This window comes from Lissotriton helveticus, chromosome 5_1 (genome assembly GCF_964261635.1).
Source record: "Lissotriton helveticus chromosome 5_1, aLisHel1.1, whole genome shotgun sequence".
Classification (NCBI taxonomy): Eukaryota; Metazoa; Chordata; class Amphibia; order Caudata; family Salamandridae; genus Lissotriton; species Lissotriton helveticus.
Window position 1 is genome coordinate 1899575253 of NC_136065.1, and position 21798 is coordinate 1899597050.

The 21798-nt window shown below is 43.0% G+C and overlaps 1 protein-coding gene across 1 annotated transcript in view; it reads left to right on the forward strand.

Moving 5' to 3' along the window:
• The window catches only part of RAB5C (RAB5C, member RAS oncogene family), a 186778-nt gene that overhangs the window by 114363 nt on the left and 50617 nt on the right, over positions 1-21798 (forward strand). The window contains exons 3-5 of the mRNA XM_078645406.1: positions 712-863; positions 7321-7443; positions 11201-11294. Of these exons, the coding sequence (XP_078501532.1) occupies positions 712-863; positions 7321-7443; positions 11201-11294 (369 nt within the window). The remainder of the gene's footprint in view (positions 1-711; positions 864-7320; positions 7444-11200; positions 11295-21798) is intronic.

A 21798-nucleotide genomic window follows, 5' to 3' on the forward strand; every position in this document is an offset into this window, starting at 1 on the left:
CACGCGCTCTCACACGCTCTCACACGCTCTCACACGCTCTCACACGCTCTCACACGCTCTCACACGCTCTCACACGCTCTCACACGCTCTCACACGCTCTCACACGCTCTCACACGCTCTCACACGCTCTCACACGCTCTCACACGCTCTCACACGCTCTCACACGCTCTCACACGCTCTCACACGCTCTCACACGCTCTCACACGCTCTCACACGCTCTCACACGCTCTCACACGCTCTCACACGCTCTCACACGCTCTCACACGCTCTCACTCGCTCTCACTCGCTCTCACTCGCTCACGTGCGCTCTCTCGCTCGCTCTCGCGCGGCTGTTTTATATTTGGACTCGGTCAACGAAACATTGCTAGAACATCTGGAAAATGGATGGGACAGGAAATAAAGGTTGTTTTCTGTAGCATTCTTTTATCATATGCCTTTGACTGCATTTTAGTACAATAAGTTTAACATTTGAACAATGTAAACACATTGTTTTGCCAATGCTTGTTTAGCAATGTGATTTTATTGATCAGTTTGCATATTCCCATTCCTTTGTGTACTATTTTCCCTAAACTCTTCTTTTTTTCCTTGTGGAAATCTTCTTTCTCTCCCCTTCAGATATTTCTGTACAATGTAAATGTTGTCCATATCTTATGGAATGATATGTGGGAGAGATCATGTATGGCTTGGCTAACGAATGTATCTTCTTTTTAGCTGCGTTCCTCACACAGACAGTCTGCTTGGATGACACCACAGTAAAGTTTGAAATCTGGGACACAGCAGGGCAGGAGCGATACCACAGCTTGGCACCCATGTACTATAGAGGGGCCCAGGCAGCCATTGTTGTCTATGATATCACTAACACAGTAAGTACTTTATAGCAGCCTTGGAAATTGCTGGTAGTTATAAAGGAGATGCAGATTGTGTTCAGGGGCTTATTCTTACAGGATCGATCTCATTGGGGTAGGAACTGTGCTGAAAAGAGTCCTGGCAAAGAATAAACATGATCCATTGATATATATTGTAGTTTCTGCTCTGAGTACAGTGGGTACAAGTTCTTGCCTGTGCTCCGAGGTCAGGAAGACTTTCATTCTGGCTTGCCTTTCATAGCCTGGGCAGTCTTGATTCATTTGGTTATTCAGTGGAAGAATCTGTGGAACTAGTGCATTAGCTCAGGCCAGGCAAGTCACTGATTGCTCACACAGATTTAAAAAAAATCACCTACGGAGGGTCATGACCATGTTTGTTTAATGCTCACAGGCGTCACCTTATAACCACTTTCCAGAACAATATCTTTTCAAGATTTGAATGCATCTATATTGGCAGCATAGCACCTAAAATGGATCTCAACAGCAGGGGAAATGAAACTATTTTTTGGAGTTTACAACATTTTCTAATTAGGTGGATTGTGTTTAGAAGCAGAAGAGTCTCGTAAGATGAGGTACATCTATGATTCATACAAAATGGCTTCCTCTGCCTTTCCTAGCATAAGGCCCATGCTGCGGTGTAAGCACATAACTATAAACGCTTTGCCCTTTATAAAGCCTTAGTTACTTTTCTCCAGATATCGATGCTGACTAATGCTCCTGATTTCACACTTTAAAGTGTGGCAGCAGCATGCACACAGCTCTGCTACTGCTATGAGAACCTAGGCTCTTGGTAAATTGTAGATGTCCATCATTGGATCACAATGAGTGTGCTTTGAACACCTTACTTGAGATTTTCTACCACGCGGTAAAGAGCTTTGCACTACTAAAACTTTCCTGATCAGAAAACGTTTATACTCAAGATTACTTTTGAATAAAAGAACTTTTTGCAAATAATACCTTTTGCATTGCTCTCTACGTAAGGCCTATTTTTTCTAATTGTTTGTTTTGTTCTCCCTGAGCCTATTTACAATTATGGCTACAACTTTAGGACTTTGTTTCTGGGGAATTTGATCACTGGCACACTTCACAGCAATAGTTGTGATGCTTTCTAGACCAGTCTCTGTTGCCTCTTCTATGCATCAGCTCTGTTCCTAAACTGAGATCTATGCATGTCAAGAACTTGCATCGGTTACCTCCGGGTCTGCCCAGTCAAACACAATTGAAATGTATCCCTGGCCTCTCACCGGCATCAATATTACAACCCACATAGACGCTTGTAATGCCCACCAGTGTTTCATTTTCATCCTTACTAGGATGGATGAGTTCTTTAATAAACATTTCTAACTGCAACCACTCTACAGGTTCCAGTGTTAAGCGAAGCCAGATGCTCATTATGACTGGAGGTAGAGGAGAAGGAGAATTATATTGAGGATATAAAAGATCTGGGAGCACACAGATGTTTTATAATCTGATGTGGCAACTAAAAACTGGTGTCCCGAAGCACCTCCAGTAAATTTCCTACCAACAACATTGCCACATTGAAATCTTTAAAAAGTGTATGTCAGGAAAATTAAACCTTCCAGTGTCTAATTAAGAAATGCCTTGCTTTTTATGAATTCAAAGAGCAACCATGAAAATCTATTAATTGAAATTTTATGGCCGACCATCAGTCATAAAGCCATCCTCTCTTGATTGCATTCATTATGGTGCTTGGATGGTGAAAATATATACGCTTGTGTTGCCTGAGTAAGTTTGCTACCTAAACTCGACTCTGATTACTACAGCAGCGAAAGACAGTTGAACACTGTGCTCAGTCCTGAGCTATTTTAGGTGGATGTCAGCTTTCAACTCTCTCTGTAAATAAGTCTGCGCTGTTGCACCCTCAAATGTCAGTCTCAGTCTGGCCGATTTTTTTTTTATTTGCATATAGAGCGCAGAGACACTGAAGGTACCATTGCTGTAAATGGGGGAAAAACACAAGTGCCCACCAGACAACAAGTGAAGTGGGGTGGCAGAGTTTGAATTAACAGAAAAGAAAAGTCTTCATTCTTTATGAAAAAATAATACTCCGAAATCAGACCAAGCTAAAGTGAGATAGTGTTCCGTAGAATTGGTTGTCCCAAGAATGAGGCCTCTCCCTTTACAGCATGGTTCCTTGAACTGTAGGATCTTTATTGGGACATGAAATCCAGCTTTTTAAGGAATAGGACGGTGTTTGAAGATCAGAGATCGCTTTGGGGCTAGTGTGGAAAACAGTCTGCTGTGTGTGACAAAGACACTTATAATGGGACCTCTGCTTGATCACAGCCAGCGTAGTCACTGATAAGCTTCTGGTACATGATCTGATTTCCACAGATCACAAACGAAGCAAAACTGTTTTGGGTTTTCTTCTGTTTCTTATGTTGTGGGCAAGGGAGGCAGAGGTACACAGCATTCCAATAAATCAAAACAAGATTCACTGAATAGACCTGTTTCTCTTTAGGAATACAAGGCAGGATTTTCATTGCAGTTCACAGGATGTCTTTTCATAAACATATTTGGTTAAAGAACAATGGAAAAATTAAAGAAATTACAATCGCTAACCTTTTTCTTGGTTGCCAAATGTGAGACAACTTTATACAGGTGGTCCATGGAGACTGAAGAGCAGAGCTTAAAAGCATTCTTAAATATGGCACAATAAACGTTAGTTTCCATAGAAGCAGCTACGTTCTGTGCGATATCTTGCTTTACAGAATGTTATTTAGGCAGTCATCTACAGTAGCATGGCTTAATACCCTTAAGCAGTAGGCTAATATCTTGACTAAATGAGACATTGACATCTTGATGATTCCAGAGGCTTGTAGGACAGTAGTTGTCCATTTAGGTTACTACCCATGGTCTATTATCCCCAGTTAAATCAGGGGGTGCATCTAGGGTTGTTACTCAAAATTCCCTTCCTGAAATGTTCAGATAAATGCTCAAATGGTTGCCCATCAAACCCTAATTAATGCAATAACAATTCTTTCTTACTATCAAATATACATCAGATACTACAATTCATTGCTTTCGTTTTGCAGGTAGATCATCTAGCTCAGTTAGAGAAAGGCATGAGAAGTGTGCTCATTGTCACGCATAACTAGATGAGGGCAGTCATCATAAATCAAACCTTGACTGAGAAACATTTGTGATCAACATAGATGGTTGACCTGAATTATGTTAACCTTTGGTTGTCTTCGTGATATTTTCATTTTTGTAAACCCTGCATATATGCTGGTGAGCATTCTACATCCTCAGCCCGCATTCTTTCATTAAAGGCATGCATGTCGCTGAAGTACACTGGTCAAAATTCTGCCTGGATACCTTTACTAAATTTAACCCCTCATACGATTCAGTTTTCATTCCTCTAGAGCATTCACAACACATACACGCACAAACTGGTAATCCTTATCAGCAAAGTGGTCACTGCAAATTTTGAAATACTTCCTTGTTGCTTTCTGCGGGACAGACAGCAGCCTCTTCCATTTCACATTGAAACAAAACATGGAACACTCTTCACATCTATTCTGTTTCATGGCAGATGTTTGACCTCCCTGGCGTTCCTCCAAAGGTGCACACCAGAGAAAATAGAACAAGATGATTTCCGAACGCCTGTGGATGAGAAACAGGGCAGTGTATCAACCTTTCAAGCTTGGGGGTAACTTGCCATGAGGAGTCAATCTGGCTAAAAAAATACATTGTAATATGTCTCCATTAAATCTGTTATACCAAGTATAGGTCATGCTTGGGTGTGTGTATCAAGATTTTCAGTTAATTGACAGAGATCCATAAAAGTGTTTCATCCCTGAGCTAACCAAATCCTAACTGCAAGGTTCTACATTTCATTACCTCAACAGGACTCGACCACAACCTCACAATAACACAAGAAAGCCCCAGTACATAACACCTTCACTCTTTTTAAATATATATTTCCATGGGGCTAGCAGTGGCGTCTTAAATTCCAGTGACTTGAAGCCTTAAGTCTTGATATAGCAAAGAAATATCTTGCTAGCTTCCATAATATTCTGCTGCAGTAATGTTGGAAGAGTGGGACTATGTTGCAAATCAGCCATCTGATGTCCGTTCCTGACTTGATTTCCTGTGGCCAGTTTGAAGTACTTTACCTATGACTGCCTTTTTGTACTGTATTATTTTGTTTTAGTGAAGAGTCTGATGTTTCAAATAACTGACCTGTTAAGTTAAATAAGCAGAGGATAATTTAAGCAGAGGATAATTCTTACCACAGTCTACCTCTTTCTTGTAATCACAAATGTGTTAAGTCTCATTATGAGACTTGTTTGTTGTTCGACTGCTTGCACATTTAAAGTCACAGTGCCACATGGGTCTACCCTGTGAATGCTTTTCTCAGAGATAGACATCTCAACTTGTCATCCTTTTGTTACTTGGTTTTAAACTATTTCTTTATATATGTTTGCTTCTTAGTGATGTTTCCTAGCAGGCACTACTACGAGCCAAGCTTTACTTACCCTAATTGTTAACCAATTTTGATCAGTGTGTTACATTTTTTAATGCCATTCCATCCATTTCCATCTAACTTGAGATGGACAATCCAGTTTTGCTGTCAGAGTTGGAAAAGGGTACATGTTGTCTCTCTTAAATCCTGCTTATACTGCGATTGCTCTTACTGTGTCCTCATTGTGTTGCACTGTCTGTAATGCACTATATTAGTCTAATTTGGGGTTTGTCATTTAGCAGTCTTGTTATTTAGATGGTCTTCCTTTGCATTTTTTACGGCAGGCATATAATCCTATGTATTAGATTTGTGTTGACGTTCCTTGCAGAGTACACATCACATTGTTTGTGTTTTCTGAATCGCATCCTTAAATGAAAGCATTATCATTGAAACTAGGATATAAACCCAGCACTAAGATTTCCTTTCTCTATAACCTAGAACAAAGCTGGATTTACCTAGAATAAACTAGAATGTTCCACAGAAATTTGCTGAAAAAGTTACCCAAGGGAGGCCTAACACACATATATCTTAACACCTTAATGTAAACGCTGAATAGAGCAACAAGTTGTGTAGATCACTAGATGGATATTCCTCCTCCTAAGGATGGTTAAAAGACGTCTATTTAGGAATGACGTGTTTTTTTGTCCCTTCAAAATGTTTTGATGCTACTTCCAAAAAACATATAATGTAACGTTTTCACATATGGTGTTCTAGGGTGGTGGGCTCGTAGCTTTAAACAAGTGAACTAAACCACCACATAAAATGCCACACAGCCATTGAAAAAAATTAGGTGACTTGTTAAAGGAGTAAAAGTGAAAAGTAAAGGCGTGTGCATACAAGCTATGGAAAAACTGAATTGAGTTCAAAATAAATATAACTTCTGAAGTCTGTTTCTCTATAAAGCTTTGGTAATACTATTTTGAAGTGCTTTTAATTTCATCTTTTGGCAAGCACAGTTTATAAAGCCATAAGTAACATTTGTATATTAGCCATGGTTTTCTCCTAGGAAATGTCAAGTGACATACCTTCACTAAAGTGTAAGACTACACTAATTCTTATTTACAAAGAGCAACAAAAAGTGTTCACTCGGATAGAAAGGATGTATACAAATAGGTAAGCACAAGCAAAAAACAATAGGTCAAAGTCCAAGCAAAAAAAATGACTTTGAAGAGTAAAGCTAAAAGAGAATGTTTATCCAAAAATCCTTAAAACAAATTGGTACTGACTTATTATAACAACACTTAGTAGGTGCAATAAGTGTAACGGTGTAATGTAGTTCAGTGAACATATAATGTGTTACTTTTCTCTTAAAGTGTCTTGACAATTGTCCTGATGATGACACCGGTCAATTTAACCATTGTGATCTAAACGTCGGCTTTTTAACGTTATGCAATATGGACTGAATTATTTACTACTATTAGTAATTATAAGTTTTTTTGGTTTTTTTTTTTCGGAGATCAGCAACTGAGAGGCAAATCTGCTTTGCAGACTACAACTTGTATAATGAAAGCTTCCCCGTATTCGTTGCATTAGGATTACTCTGGTTTTTAGGATTATAGGGTTTAATCATGTAGATTGTTGCAGTTTTTATAAAGGGTGACTCTAAAACCGAGGAGAGAGAAAATGGGAATAGGGTGGTAGGTAAAGCAAAGTAGTCTAATACACCAGTGCACTGTATCATTAAGCCAGTGACTAGAACATTTGAATGTCATTTGGAGCTGCTTAGTAGTTAACCTCACAAAGAATTAGAAAAGCATAACTCCTTACGGGTAACTGTCAGTGCTATGTTTTCCACCTTTATCTGATTCATTAATTTTTATTTTTTTTCTACTTTTTGTAACCCTTCATGTGCTCTCCCACCATATGTGTTTACAGTATGTAAATCGTATGTGTACTGAAAGGCAAATTGTATATGATGTGATGGTGTTTTATTCTTGGTTTTTCAACCCTGCTCCCTTTCCTAAGGATACATTCATACGAGCCAAGAACTGGGTGAAGGAGCTCCAGAGACAAGCAAGCCCTAACATTGTTATTGCTTTATCTGGCAATAAGGCTGACCTCGCCAATAAAAGAGCTGTGGATTTTCAGGTGAGTCCATGTTAGAGAAAGGTTACTGTAACCTCTGGTGTTGTGATTAAAATGATAAACAACACTCCCTTCTCTCCGATAAAGCCAATTAAATGGAAACATAGTCCCTTATTTAAGAGTCAACAGATCATCAAACTGACTAAGGAAGCAGCTAGCAATGTGCTACATGTGTGGAGTAGGGAAAGCTCTGCCTACTATGAAAAGCACTAATGCAGTTGCTCTGCTATATGTTACAATATTGCTATGAAAACAGATACCTGTTGCTCAGAGTGAGAAAATAAGGGGTCTGAGCAGCTACTCTAAATAATTGTACCCAAATTAAATTTTCATGGTTAAGCGTACCCTGAAAAATTAAACAAAGTTGTCTTCCCTGAGGCATTTTATTTTTTCTGTTTGAAATGTTCTTTCCTCTGTCCTTAGTGTTCATGGTTGGCTGTTATGTTTGATAGGGTATGTATGAATTTAATGAAAATATTGATTATAAAGAATCTAAGTTACAGCTCCAAAAATAATGTTGCTCTGTTATCAGAGTTGGACTGAGCTTTCACCGCTATATCTTCCTTCGTCTGAGAGCATAAGGCAAGAAAAGTAGAAGTATATATTTGCAAATCTACAAACTCGATCTGTTGCAAAAGTAGTCTGAGCTGGGAAGGGCGATACAAAATAATTTCAAAGTTTAAAAGTGTGACTCTATTACCAAGAAATGAAGAATTTGCAGATGTCCTTGAATGTCAATCCCTGCAGCTTTGCTTTAATATATGGCTCTTAAAGGACACTCTGGTTTCCTAAGCTAGTTCTCTGATGCAGCATCAAAGACACAATGCTTGTAATGTCTGCTAATAAAATATGCTATTTTGATAGTCTCGATTCTGCCCCACCACGTAATGAATTTTGGTGACCAAGATTCCAAAAGTTTCTTTATTTTCCTTAGTAATGTTTTCTTGTTGTGATGTAGGGTATCTATCATGTTACTGCCAAATCCAGTGCCCAAGTATTTGATGTAGCATGTTTGCCATGTTAGTCCAGACTCTCCCAGGATCTCCCTCGTACAATGGACGTTTAATGGTTTGAGTTCTGATTTCTTTCTGAGTCTGTATCCTTAAAGGTCGGAATATCTAGTTATTGCGTCCATCAGGGCAGCAATTGATGCCCTCAGTTCAGTTACAATTAATATGTTGTCTGCGTAATCGGCTAGTTTTATTTGGATGCCATGGATATCCACCCCTTGATGTTAGCGTTTGTTTTGATGTCTCTGATAAGGGGTTCCAATGCTAGTAAGAATAAGGAAGGAGATAGTGGGCATCCCTGTCTAGTACCTTGTTGTAACGTGAAAGGCTCGGAGAGCAAGCCATTCATGACAATCTGGGCTGATGGGTTTCCATAAAGGGCCATAACTATACGTATATAGTACTCACCTAGTTTGAAAGACTGCATGCAGCATTCCAAGGAGGCCCAGGACACCCAGTCAAAGGCCTTCTCTGCATCTAAGGTGATAGCAACTGCTGGTTCAGCTAATTGCCTCATCGGTATGCTCCTGCTCCTTCTTACTGATGACTTCCACTGCAAACTAGATACCATCATCTCAAATTCCTTTGGCACGGGAAAAAAACAAGGATCAGTATCAAGAAATGAAGACTGGATAAACACTAGAATGGGTTAACCTAGTAGATTTCAGACTATACCAGCTGGCTTTCCAAGCAAAACCAGGCACATACTGGATCACACCACCTGCAGGCCTCACCCCGGCATGGCTAGAGGTAGAGAGGGCCATTCTTATTAACCTAAGCCTCCTTGCACTTCTAACAACAAATAGACTATACCCACATCCCTCCCAGGTCCATTTTTAAAAACACAAAGATCGCACTACTTAAGGTTGATAAACTGGAGAATAGTATTAAAGGATCTAAACTGGAATACCTCTGGGCCAATAGCAAGATAAGGTACAAGGGCAAAAGCCTAACCCATGACACATGGATCAAGAAAGGAAGCCTCTTCCCGTACAAACTAGAAAACACCACATACCCAATTACATTTTCAGACCTCCAAGCGAGGTATGGCCTAGCTGACATCGAATTCTACAACTTCTTAAAAATTGGAGCGGCCCTTACAAAATCCAAATTATCTACCGCCCAACCATCAATCTCCTTTTTTTGTGACAAATATTAACAAAATGGGCCACCTGGTATCGCAGATATACAAACTCCTCCGCCCAAAATCGTCCAAACTTAATGACAAGGTTATAGCCTATTGGGGGCAACTGCCCCCAGAGCCACAAAAGGAGCAGGAATGGCCCTCACTATGGAGATCCATCTCACGTAATAAGATCTCCTCTGTTCTCTACCAAAACAAATACTGGCTACTACACAAGGCATTTTGGACCCCTGCCCGATTATTTGCATTAGGGTTCTGAAATGATGCAACATGCTGGAACTGTAATTGGGAGACGGGGTACTTGGCCCACCTTATCTTTCAGTGTACTTTACTCAAAGCGTTTTGAGACAAAATCTTTAAAGGGTGTGTTTAAATGTAATATGGCTAGAGACTCCTTCAATTTGCCCACGTTCTGTATAAGCACAAACCTGAGAAATGAATCTGACAAAGACCTACTTGACCTGTTACTAACCTCAGCAGTGAAAATGGTTCTTGCCAACTGGAAGGTCACGAGTAAGACGTCGTACAAGAGCTGGTTAAACTGGATCATCCATCTCAGAGGTGCAGACAACATAGCATTACAAAGCTCTCCATGAAGACCGTCATCCAGGACACTATGGAACTCTTTAGACTTGTTTCTAAACTCTTATGAACCTCCATGAACAAAGAGCTCACCACGGTGTCTTATCCGGGGACAATACTGTTGATCCATCTGTATAATTGTATTCAAGTGAAATGTTCATGGTTACAGGTGCTAGACTGTCATGTTATGCAAAGTTGCCATTATCGGACACATTTGTGCAAACATAAACATAGATATGCACAAGCGTTGTTATAGCTCGGCTAGCCGTGGCTCTTCCATTTCTTCTCGCCTTTTTTTTTTCTTACCTCTGCCTGTCCTTTTTCTCTTCTACCATTTGTCGCCTGGGTTAGGACGCGTTATCCAGAAAGGCACTATATATATATATATATATATATATATATATATATATATATATATATATATATATATATATATATATATATATATATATATATATATATATATATATATATATATATATATATATATATATATATATATATATATATATATATATATATATATATATATATATATATATATATATATATATATATATATATATATATATATATATATATATATATATATATATATATATATATATATATATATATATATATATATATATATATATATATATATATATATATATATATATATATATATATATATATATATATATATATATATATATATATATATATATATATATATATATATATATATATATATATATATATATATATATATATATATATATATATATATATATATATATATATATATATATATATATATATATATATATATATATATATATGCTATTTATAGTAGTTGTATTGCCAAACCACTTGTATTGGAGACCACACTGAACGTCCTTGTTGTACTGTGCAGCAAAGTTGTTCGCCATGAAGGGTTTCACTTCATGGCTGGGTGTCTTGCTTATGCCATGTATCTCTGTTTAGGAACATCACTTTTTAGGCTATTGATGGATGCTTTACCGTACCTCTTTTTTTGCAGGAAGCTCAGGCATATGCAGATGACAACAGCCTGCTGTTCATGGAGACCTCGGCGAAGACCGCAATGAATGTGAATGAAATCTTTATGGCGATAGGTAACAGAATGTTTTTCTACTTTTGCACAGTAACTTTACTTCAGAATCTTCTATGAGGTTCGTTCTTTTTGAGAGGTAATTTACGTTGGCATTTAATAACTGTCAGTTTAAACAAAATGAAATTAAAACTGCAGATGAAAAAGTGCTTTTGGGGGCTTTGTAATAGCTATCCGAAAATACTCGCTCACCATTTTATCATTGCTTGGTTCAATAAGCAAATTATGTATGCTCCTCAGTTATTATCTAAATGTAATAATGAAATATTTTCAGTATGAATTATCTTTAGGTTTGCTGGCTACTGTTGTAGGGGTATTGCTGTTTTAGTTTAGTTATATTATAGCTTTTGTATAGCACTTGCTATGTGGGGCACTGAAGCACTTACCCACACAGATAGCAAGCTACACTATCTAGCGTGGGTGGTTGCGAGAGTGTTTTTAGTTTTAAACCTCTATCAGGGGTCGTCATGTTGTGCGTGATGACCTCGAGGTGCAGTTAGTATGTTATGCAACGCCGAGCCTGATAGTGATGGGAGAAGGTAGGTGAGAGATAAACACATAATTATAACAAGCATTTGCAATGCAATAGATCTCGCATTTACTAGAGTTTGAGCTATTGGCATTGTAGATTACAATGCCTTTTATTAATGTGTTGGTTTTTTAAACAAACAAATAAATAAAAGGCATTGTCATTTACAATGCCAATAGCATAAACTCTCGCAAATGCGAGACCTATTGAATTGTAAATGCTTGTTAAACATGTTAACACTATGCAATTGTCGGTGTCTCATCTCAACAGTTCCATAACTCACAAACATGGCAATAAGCAACACAAAAGAGACTAGTGAACCTTTATGAACAGCCTTCCCCCGAGTGGCCACTTGTGTTGCTGAATTTTTAGTATCTTTAAATCTGTTTCAGTTTACAAAAAATATGCAGAATATGCAGCAGATGGATTATGGGGAAAATAAGGCAAATATATAAATATGTTAAAATAAAATATACAAGCATCCAGGGATTGGTTACAAGGTATCACCTCCTCTTCATCCAGGCTAGCTTGAATCCAGTCGCACAGCAAGCATGGTGCACACTGACACATTCCCCTCAATGCATGTACAACACAATGTGCACTCTTCTGCACATCATTCTGTCCCAACAACACACCTATGCCCCCACAACGCACACCTATGCCCTAAAACTGTGCATAAGCTATTCTCCAGCTCTCCTCCTGATGCACAACCACCACAAGGGACATCATACAGCAATCTCATGAGACATCCAGAAGTGTTCTACTAAGATATTACTCGGAGGTCCCCGGATGCACTTCACTCGGTGAACCTTGCAATACATCAACCTGAGCCTTTCTTGCTTAACGTAATGCATTACGTTTGCTTTGGTGCTTGTTTCTGTTGGACTTTGAAAATCTGTATACTTATGCCTATCAATGGCCATATTTTAAGAATAGCAGTATGGTGTGTTTCAAAGTGCACGCAAGGTACAAAAAACAAACCTGTTATGCTTTCAGCAGGCACAAAGTTAGACAAATGGTTTCATTTCTCCAACCATTTCACACACGACGGTGCTGCATTGTACAGCACACATCCGATGTGTGGAATGTTATAGAAATTGTCTAGGCATGGGCATTTTTAGTGGTAAGAATATGATAACTCACCCAATAAGTGACTGAGTCTGTGCCTCAATGTGAGAGTCAGAATCAATGAGAGACTGTGCTTGAAGGTGTGAGACGTATGCTGCAAGGTAATGATTCAAACCAGGTTACTTTGAGTGAACGTGTACACTCGACAAGTGAGACTGTGTTCCATGGAGTAAGCCTGTACTCCTTTCCATGAAGAGGTTCATACCCACTGGTTGAAACTATTCCCTGAGGTGAGAGAAACTCCTCCAAGGAGTCAGTCTGTGAGACATTCCAGATGAATGAAACTCTTCTCAAATCTAGTGCTTTTTATATTGCATTCACATTTATATAGTGCTTTAGTCTGCGGATGAGGCACCAGTGCAGATTTGCGGATTGGCAGCGCCTCACTCCATGAAGTGCCATGCATGGAAGCACTTGTCTCTCATGCAGGGCATACTGTTAGTTAGCCATGTGGCGCGAGCCTGTGCTCTCATGTGTCGGACACACACTCATTTAACAAGGCTTTGCCAAAAGTTGTGATAAGAATCAGACCCACCAGTGGGGCTGTGATCAAAGCAGTGAAACATACACCGACGGTTTAAGAACGTGAGTCAAGGTAAGGGCTTCCCACTTGAAGGAAGTGGGTTGGACTTGCAGGTATGAAGCTAATACCCAATGAGTGAGAGGGCTGAAGCTGCGAGATGTGAAATTCACACCCAGGTGTCAGACTAATATCAACCAAGTTAGACCATGCAGCATATGTGGAAAGCATCACAAGTAAAAATGTGATCCACGGTGTGAGACTCGTACCAAATGAGTGAGACTGCAATCTTAGGCGTGGTACTCACCTCTAATGAGTGAGACCTCTGCAACTCCCTCGCCTCCTACTTCCACAACAAGATCGTGGACATACACAACAGCTTCAGCACTCACCCGACGCACGCCACGACGGAACCACCGCCCCCCACCACCACCCTCCGCGCCTGGACCCCGATCAGCACCGAATACACCATCCGCACGATGAACTCCATCCACTCCGGATCTCCGACCGACCCCTGCCCCCACCACGTCTTCAACAAGGCCGACGCTGTCATCGCACCCCACCTGCGGGACATCATCAACACCTCCTTCGACACCGCTACCTTCCCGGAGAGCTGGAAGCATGCCGAACTCAGCGCTCTACTCAAGAAACCATCAGCCGACCCCACCGACCTCAAGAACTACCGCCCCATCTCGCTGCTCCCGTTCCCGGCTAAAGTCATCGAGAAGACCGTCAACAAGCAACTGGCCGCCTTCCTCGAGACGAACGGCTCCCTCGACCTCTCGCAGTCTGGCTTCCGGGCCAACCACAGCACCGAGACCGCCTTGATCGCAGCTACAGATGACATCCGAGCCCTGCTTGACAACGGAGAAACAGCGGCCCTCATCCTCCTGGACCTCTCCGCGGCCTTCGACACTGTCTGCCACCGTACCCTAGTACAGCGCCTCAGCAACGTCGGAATCCAGGAGAAGGCACTGGAGTGGATCACCTCCTTCCTCGCCGGAAGGACACAGAGAGTCCGCCTCCCTCCGTTCAGATCGGAAGCCACCGAAGTCATCTGCGGCGTCCCTCAAGGCTCCTCGCTCAGCCCAACACTCTTCAACGTCTACATGAGCCCCCTCGCAGCCATCGCACGCCAGCACAACCTGAACATCACCTCCTACGACGACGACACCCAGCTGATCCTCTCCCTCACTAACGACCCCGCCACCGCCAGAGCCAACCTGCACGAAGGGATGACAGACTTAGCCAAATGGATGTCGAACAGCCGCCTGAAACTGAACTCAGACAAGACGGAAGTCCTCATCCTGGGATGCTCACCCTCTGCCTGGGACGACTCCTGGTGGCCCCCCGCCCTGGGCAGCGCACCCAAACCAACTGACCACGCACGGAACCTGGGCTTCATCCTGGACTCCTCCCTCTCCATGACCAGACAAGTCAACGCCGTCTCCTCGTCGTGCTTCAACATCCTGCGCATGCTACGCAAGATCTTCCGATGGATCCCCACCGAGACCAGGAAGACGGTCACCCAGGCCCTCGTCACCAGCCGACTGGACTACGGCAACTCCCTCTACGCCGGAACCACCGCCAAACTCCAGAAAAGACTCCAGCGGATCCAGAACACATCAGCACGACTCATCCTGGACATCCCCCGCCGCAGCCACATCTCCGGACACCTGAGAGACCTGCACTGGCTCCCGGTCAACAAGAGAATCACCTTCCGGCTCCTCACCCACGCACACAAAGCCCTACACAACCAAGGACCAGGATGCCTCAACAGCCGCCTCAACTTCTACGCTCCCAAACGCCAGCTTCGATCGACCAGCCACGCCCTCGCCACCGTCCCCCGCATCCGAAGAGCCACCACTGGAGGAAGGTCCTTCTCCTACCTGGCCGCCAAGACTTGGAACTCCCTTCCGATCCACCTCCGCCTGACCCAGGACCACCTCGCCTTCAGGAAACAGCTCAAGACCTGGCTGTTCGAGCAGTAGCGGACCCCCCTCCCCCCAGCGCCTTGAGATCCTCCGGGTGAGTAGTGCGCTATACAAATGCGGTGATTGATTGATTGATTGATTGATATACTTCAATGTGCAGTGCACACCCTCTTATTGATATGGTGCTGCTACAGCCAATCAATAAATTCAACTGTGCACTGAGGTGTGAGACTCAACCGGGGAGTGAGACTATTGCTTCTAAGAATGAGTAGATCGAAGAAATCCGCTGCGTTTACTTGAGATCGTGACACCCATTACGGAAGCTGCAAGAGACCATTCAGTTTGAGGAGTAAGTGGTTAATGTCAATAATGCCTGCGTCAGTAAGGCTGCTCCTTCTGTCTGGGGAGACTGAGGAAGTCGCAAGCTGTCAGGTTCCAAAACATGGTAAAAAAAATCTTCAGAAATGCCAAATAAACAGCCGTTGCTGCCTGAAGGGTGGTGAGGCAATTTCTACCCTCATTGCACAGAAACAAATTGTTTTGACAAGTCTTGAATTTATCGTGCCAGCCCGGCTCCTGAAAATGCATTTATTTTATGGAGTGTTCCATCTAGGCGATTTAAACAAGCGCTCACGTGGCAGCAGGGGAATGGAGGGAGGGGGGGTGGCCTGCACGATTCACTTGCGAGAGCGATAATTACTACCATATGGTGGCGCTAGTTCCCGCAAGTGAATCTCCAGACGTGTACACGTTGCCATTGAAGGCAATGGAACGCGTGCACGTGCTTGGCTGAAAAGCCAAAGAGATCCCAAAAGGTCTTTTTGCCTTTGCAGCGCATGCGCGCTGCGTAGGAGAGACCTAAAAAGGACTAACCGTCTTAGCGACAGGGGCCGTGGGTAGCTGTGTGACCGTGCACTAGAAAGGAGGTATGGGGAGGGGACTAATCTGTCATGGCCCAGTTGTCCAGATAGCGATATCTGCCAGACAGCGATGCTGTTGAATGAGTAAATGGATATTAAAAGGGCAAGAATGGTAATTAGTGACAAGCACTAGCCATGCACAGTTTTGTACTGTGTTCTGCTGAACAAATACACCACATAAAGGAGGAAGGTTGTAGAACAGCAATCAAGGCTAGCTACCTGAGCAGTAACCATGCAAACTTTAAAAGGCCCAGATTCAACCTACTGTGCTGCGCTCAAGGAAGCCACTATTTGAGAAGGTGGTTCACGCCCCAAGGCTCTCAAACTCATTTGAACAGCCTTTGTCTGTTTTTAGCTCAGGCCCCAGCTAGAGGGGCACTCTGCACATGCATGATTAATTCCAATGGGTGTGAAAGAGGTGTTTCCCCTTGCACCACATCCTCCACTTATAAACAGTGACTCATTTTTCATTCCCACTGACAATTTAACAGCTGTCTCGGGACAACTACAACTTTTCTTCCTTGTTTGGAAAACCGTAACAAACCAGTGGGTGTTGGATATCACCCGACATGGTAATTGTCTGGAGCTCATCAAAACACCTCCACACATCCCACCTCGCAGGCACGTACTTTCCAAACAACACCAAACCTTGCTCAAACAAGAAGTACGGACTCTTACAAAAATGAGTCATAGAGCCTGTTCCTCTAGAACAGGGTTCAGGAGTATACTCTCTAGACTTCCTCATTCCCAAAAAAGACTGTTTATTCTGGCTCATTTTAGACCTCAGACCGTTAAATATTTAGATCCTCTCAGAGCAATCACATCCTGAAGCGTTACCTGTGCTCTATTACAACAGGGCTACTTTGTGTGCATTTGACATAAAGGACACTTACTTTCATATCCCAATACATCCAGCTCACTGAAAATACCCAGGTTCGTCATAGCAGGAACATATCAGTACAAAGTGCTTCCATTCAGAGTCACTACAGCACCCTGGGTCTTTAGCAAATGTCTAGCGGTAGTTGCAGCAGATTTGTGCAGATAAAGCATTCATGTCTTCCCGTATCTGGGCGATTGGCTGATTAAAGCCAGTGCACCTCAGTTGTGTCTGCAACTCTCTAAGACCCCTTTAAAACTTCTACATCTATTGGTGTTTACAATCAACATACAAAAGTCACACCTTTAGCCTTCGCAGATTCAGCCTTATCTAATAATAATAATACTGATACTTATAGAGCGCGAACAGCTACCTCACTAGGAGGTGTCCCGGTGCTATGTGAGCAGCTTGGCAGAATAGGTGGCAAACCAGAGGCGGCTTAGATTTTCTGCGTAAAAAAACAAGTTTTTAATTGCTTCTTAAATCCAGATTCTGACTTTGCAGACTGGATAGAGGGTGGTAGAGCGTTCCACAATTTCACCGTGCCAGCAGAAAAGGACGTTCCTCCAAGTCGAGCCTTTCTGACTCGTGGGGCGTGTAACTGAAGCAGGGAGTTTGAGCGCAGGAGCCTCGCTTGGTGGTAGCGGGGGAGTCTCAGTTTTAGATATTTGGGGCAGGTACCCCGTAGTGCCCTAAAAGCCAGGGTCAGAGCTTTAAATTTGATTCTGCTTGCCACTGGGAGCCAGTGCAGTTCGCGCAGATGCGGAGACACGCTGTCTAAAAGGGATATGCTTTATCAGTCTCGCAGCCGCATTCTGCACGGTCTGCAATCGGCGAATCAAATATTTTGGTAAGCCAAGGTAGAGGCTGTTCGCGTAGTCCAGTCTAGATGTAACAGTCGCATGGACTACCGTTTTGCGGCAATAGAGAAAGAAACTTGCGGAGATTCCTGAGTTTATGTAGACACCCTGCTGTGACCTGCTGAATGTGGGAAGAGAAGGAGAGACTATCATCCCATCTCACCCCCACGTTCTTTGCATTAGTGCTGGGGATCGGCGGAGGGCCCATTTCAGATGGCCACCACAGGTCTGGTGGGGGTAGACTATCTTTGCCAAAAAAGACCACCTCGGTCTTACCTGCGTTCAGTTTTAATTTGTTGGTGTTCATCCAACTAGCTACATCACGGAGGCAGCCCTTAAATTTGCTAAATGCTGTCACCGACACTTCTGAATAGGGGAAGACTAGTTGTGTATCGTCTGCGTACGAAATCGCTTAATCCCCCATTTGGCAATCAGGGTGAAGAGTGGAGCTAAATAAACATTGAAAAGTAAAGGGCTAAGTGCCGACCCCTGGGGGACTCCACCCCAGACGCGTTTTGGTTTAGAGGAGAAAGAACCCAAAGCCACTTTCTGGGAGCGGTCGGTTAGATAGGAGTGGAGCCAACCCAGTGCTTTGTCTTTTAGACCGATATCCTCTAACCGTTGTAGCAGTCTGCCGTGGTCTACAGTATCGAACGCGGCAGATAGATCCAGGAGCACCAGCATTGCTGATGCTCCTGAATCTAAGGACCACCTAATCGACTCAGCCACCTCGATGAGGGCGGTCTTGGTACTGAAACCTGATCTAAAACGATTGAGTTTCATGTAGGATCCTGTTTTCCTCAACGAAGCTATTCAGTTGGCGTTGTATCAGTTTCTCAAGCATTTTGCCTGGGGCTGCTAATAGGGAGATCGGGCGGAGGTTTCTAAGGTCCTCAGGTGCAGCATTTGGTTTTTTTTTTCAAGGGGAGAAGTGTGGCATGTTTCCAGCACTCTGGGAACACCCCAGATGCAATGGACATGTTCCAAATGTGTAGGAGTGTCACTGCGATTGAGCCTGACATCATATTCCAAAGCTTGGGCGGGCAGGGATCATCCGGGCCCCCTGATTTACATTTTTTTATTTCCTCCAGTGCCTCAGAAAAGGAGATAGAGTGAAATTGGGCTATGGTCGTGGTGGGTATGCTGTCTTCAACCGTGTCCGCCATTACTGTGGGGCCAGGATCAGTTAAAGTATCATAAACATTCGTAATTTTATTGTCAAAAAAGTCTGAGATGTCTTCGCAGAGTCTTTCTGATGGAGTGACTTCTGTCTCAATGACTCTCGGCTTAAAAAAGGATTGGACAATCTTAAAAACTGCTTTGCTCGATTGCTCAGCTTGCTGGATGGAGGTCGCAATGAAAAGTTTTTTGGCTTTTTTTTATAGATTTATGAAGATCACGGAGGGCTTTTTTATAGCAAATTTTAGCTGATTCACAATAATTTACCCGCCATACGCGCTCCAGCCTCTTACAGTTGCTTTTTTCAGCCATCAGTTCTGTAGAGAACCAGGGGGCGGAGGGTGATTCTCTGCGTGACGTGGAGAGTTTTGCTGGAGCGATAGCCTCCACCGTTTTGCCTATCCAGAGATTCAACGCCACCGCATCTGTATTCACGTCTGTGGTCAAAGCTGGGGGATCAATTGCCAGGGCAGGGCCTAGGGTGTCTGCTGATAAGTTCTTCCATTGTCTGCGCACATAGGAACGTCTCCCATTTGCCTGATTGCAAGAAGGCAGTGTAATTAAAAAGGAAATCAAAAAATGATCAGACCAGATAAATGGCTGCGGGGTCTTTGCTACCGTGTCATGAATGTTGGAAAAAATCAGATCTAGCATCTAGGAGCTATTCTCAGCACACAATGGGATTAGCCTACCCAAATACAGTCAGGATTCACAACATCACAGCACTGCTACATCAATTTCACCCCAATCAATACAACAGTCTGAATAGTTCAACGACTTTTAGGCATGAGGGCCTCTTGTATTGCAATAGTGCCACATGCAAGACTACATTTGCGTTTGCTGCAGGAATGTCTGTCATGTGGTCAATTACAAGATCTAGTGTTGATGGACAGCAGCACACATCACTGTCTGCAGTGGTGGAATACACAAAACCTAACAAAAGGGCGGCTGCTCTTCGACCCTGTTCAGATCATTCTCACGGCGGATGCAGGCCTCACAGAATGGGGTGCACACCTACAGAATCTCAGTTTAGGGTCTCGAACACCAAACACCAGAGTCTCCACATCGACTGCCAAGTGCTACAGACAGTTAACCTAACCTAACCTTAAAAGCATTTGTAGTCCACCTGAAAGAAGGACAACACAACAGCCATGTTCTATTTACAAAAACGGTGGGGGGGCACGCACTATCTTAAATTATCATGCGGATCTCAGGTGATTTAGCATTGGGCAATATGTCATAACATTCACCTGTTACCGGAACACCTCCCAGGGATGGCCAGAGAGTTCACCGACTACCTCAGCAGGATGCAGTAAAAAATCCACAAGTGGGAACTCCACTCCAGAGTCCTTCTCCCATATTTTCACAAGTGGGGGTTTCCACAGACAGACCAATTTGCACCAGCAGACAACACAAATGCCCAAACTTTGCCTCCAGACTCCCCCACTCCATATCGAAGGGCAATGGTCTATTGATGAACTGGTCAGGGATATTTGCCTTGTCTTTTTGACCTCTTCCGTTTGTGGTTTGGAGGCTCAAGCAAACTTCTCTCACTCCGGTAGCTCCCATGTGTGCTCGACAGCCTTTGCACACTGCACCAGCTTTCAATAGTGCCACACAAGAAGCTTCCTTTCAATCCGGATCATCTCACTCAGGCAAAGGAACTCAACCTTACAATTTGGGTCATGGGGTCATAGAATTTGGTTACCTAAATCTCTCACCAGAATGTGTGACCATTCTCAAAGAAGCCCGTAAACCCACAACCAGAGCAATTTATGCTGCGAAGTGGAAAAGATTTGTTTTCTACTGCTGTGGTAAACACATTGGCCTGTTTGATGCTAATGTTCAAAACCTTGTCTGCTATCTACTGCATTTGCAGACTTCTGGACTAGCGTACACTTCAATACGCCTGCATGTAGCTACAGTAGCTGCCTACCTGCAAAAGAGACCAAATGTTCGAGGCATGTGGGCTGCTGAATTCATATCTATTGCATAGATCGCCGCCTAGTGTTTGGTCCGGATGATTGCACATTGTTGTCCTGGAAGAGTCTTCGAAGTTTCACGAGATAGGTGGCTCCTCCCCTGGACTACAGTGCGCATGGGCATCGACTCCATCCCCAGATTGTTTTTTTCTGCCATTGGGTTCGGATGCATATTTGTTCCCTCAAGTTCAGAATATATATAAAACTTTCTTTTTGGCCAAAAGGCCTTTAGTACATCGTCGGTATTGTCTTGCGATCGGTGCCCGAGTCTGTTTCAACTCAGTTCCCGAGTCGGAAATCCTGAGGAGTCGCGTGACTTCTCGGCGCTGAAGGCCCAGTCACCGCCAGAGGCTTATCGACGACACATCATGGAACGGAGCCCATTCAAAAGGTGCCCCGTATGTAACTCGAAATATCCTCATATCGATGTCCACCTGGTGTGCAACAAGTGCCTGTCGCCGGATCACGATGAAACAAGCTGTATGGCTTGTTCTCGTTTCCGATCCAAGAAGACGATTCGACTTCGGCGCGCAGCGCGCCAGGAGGCCCAGCAGTCGGCACCTGACCCGGTGAACATTT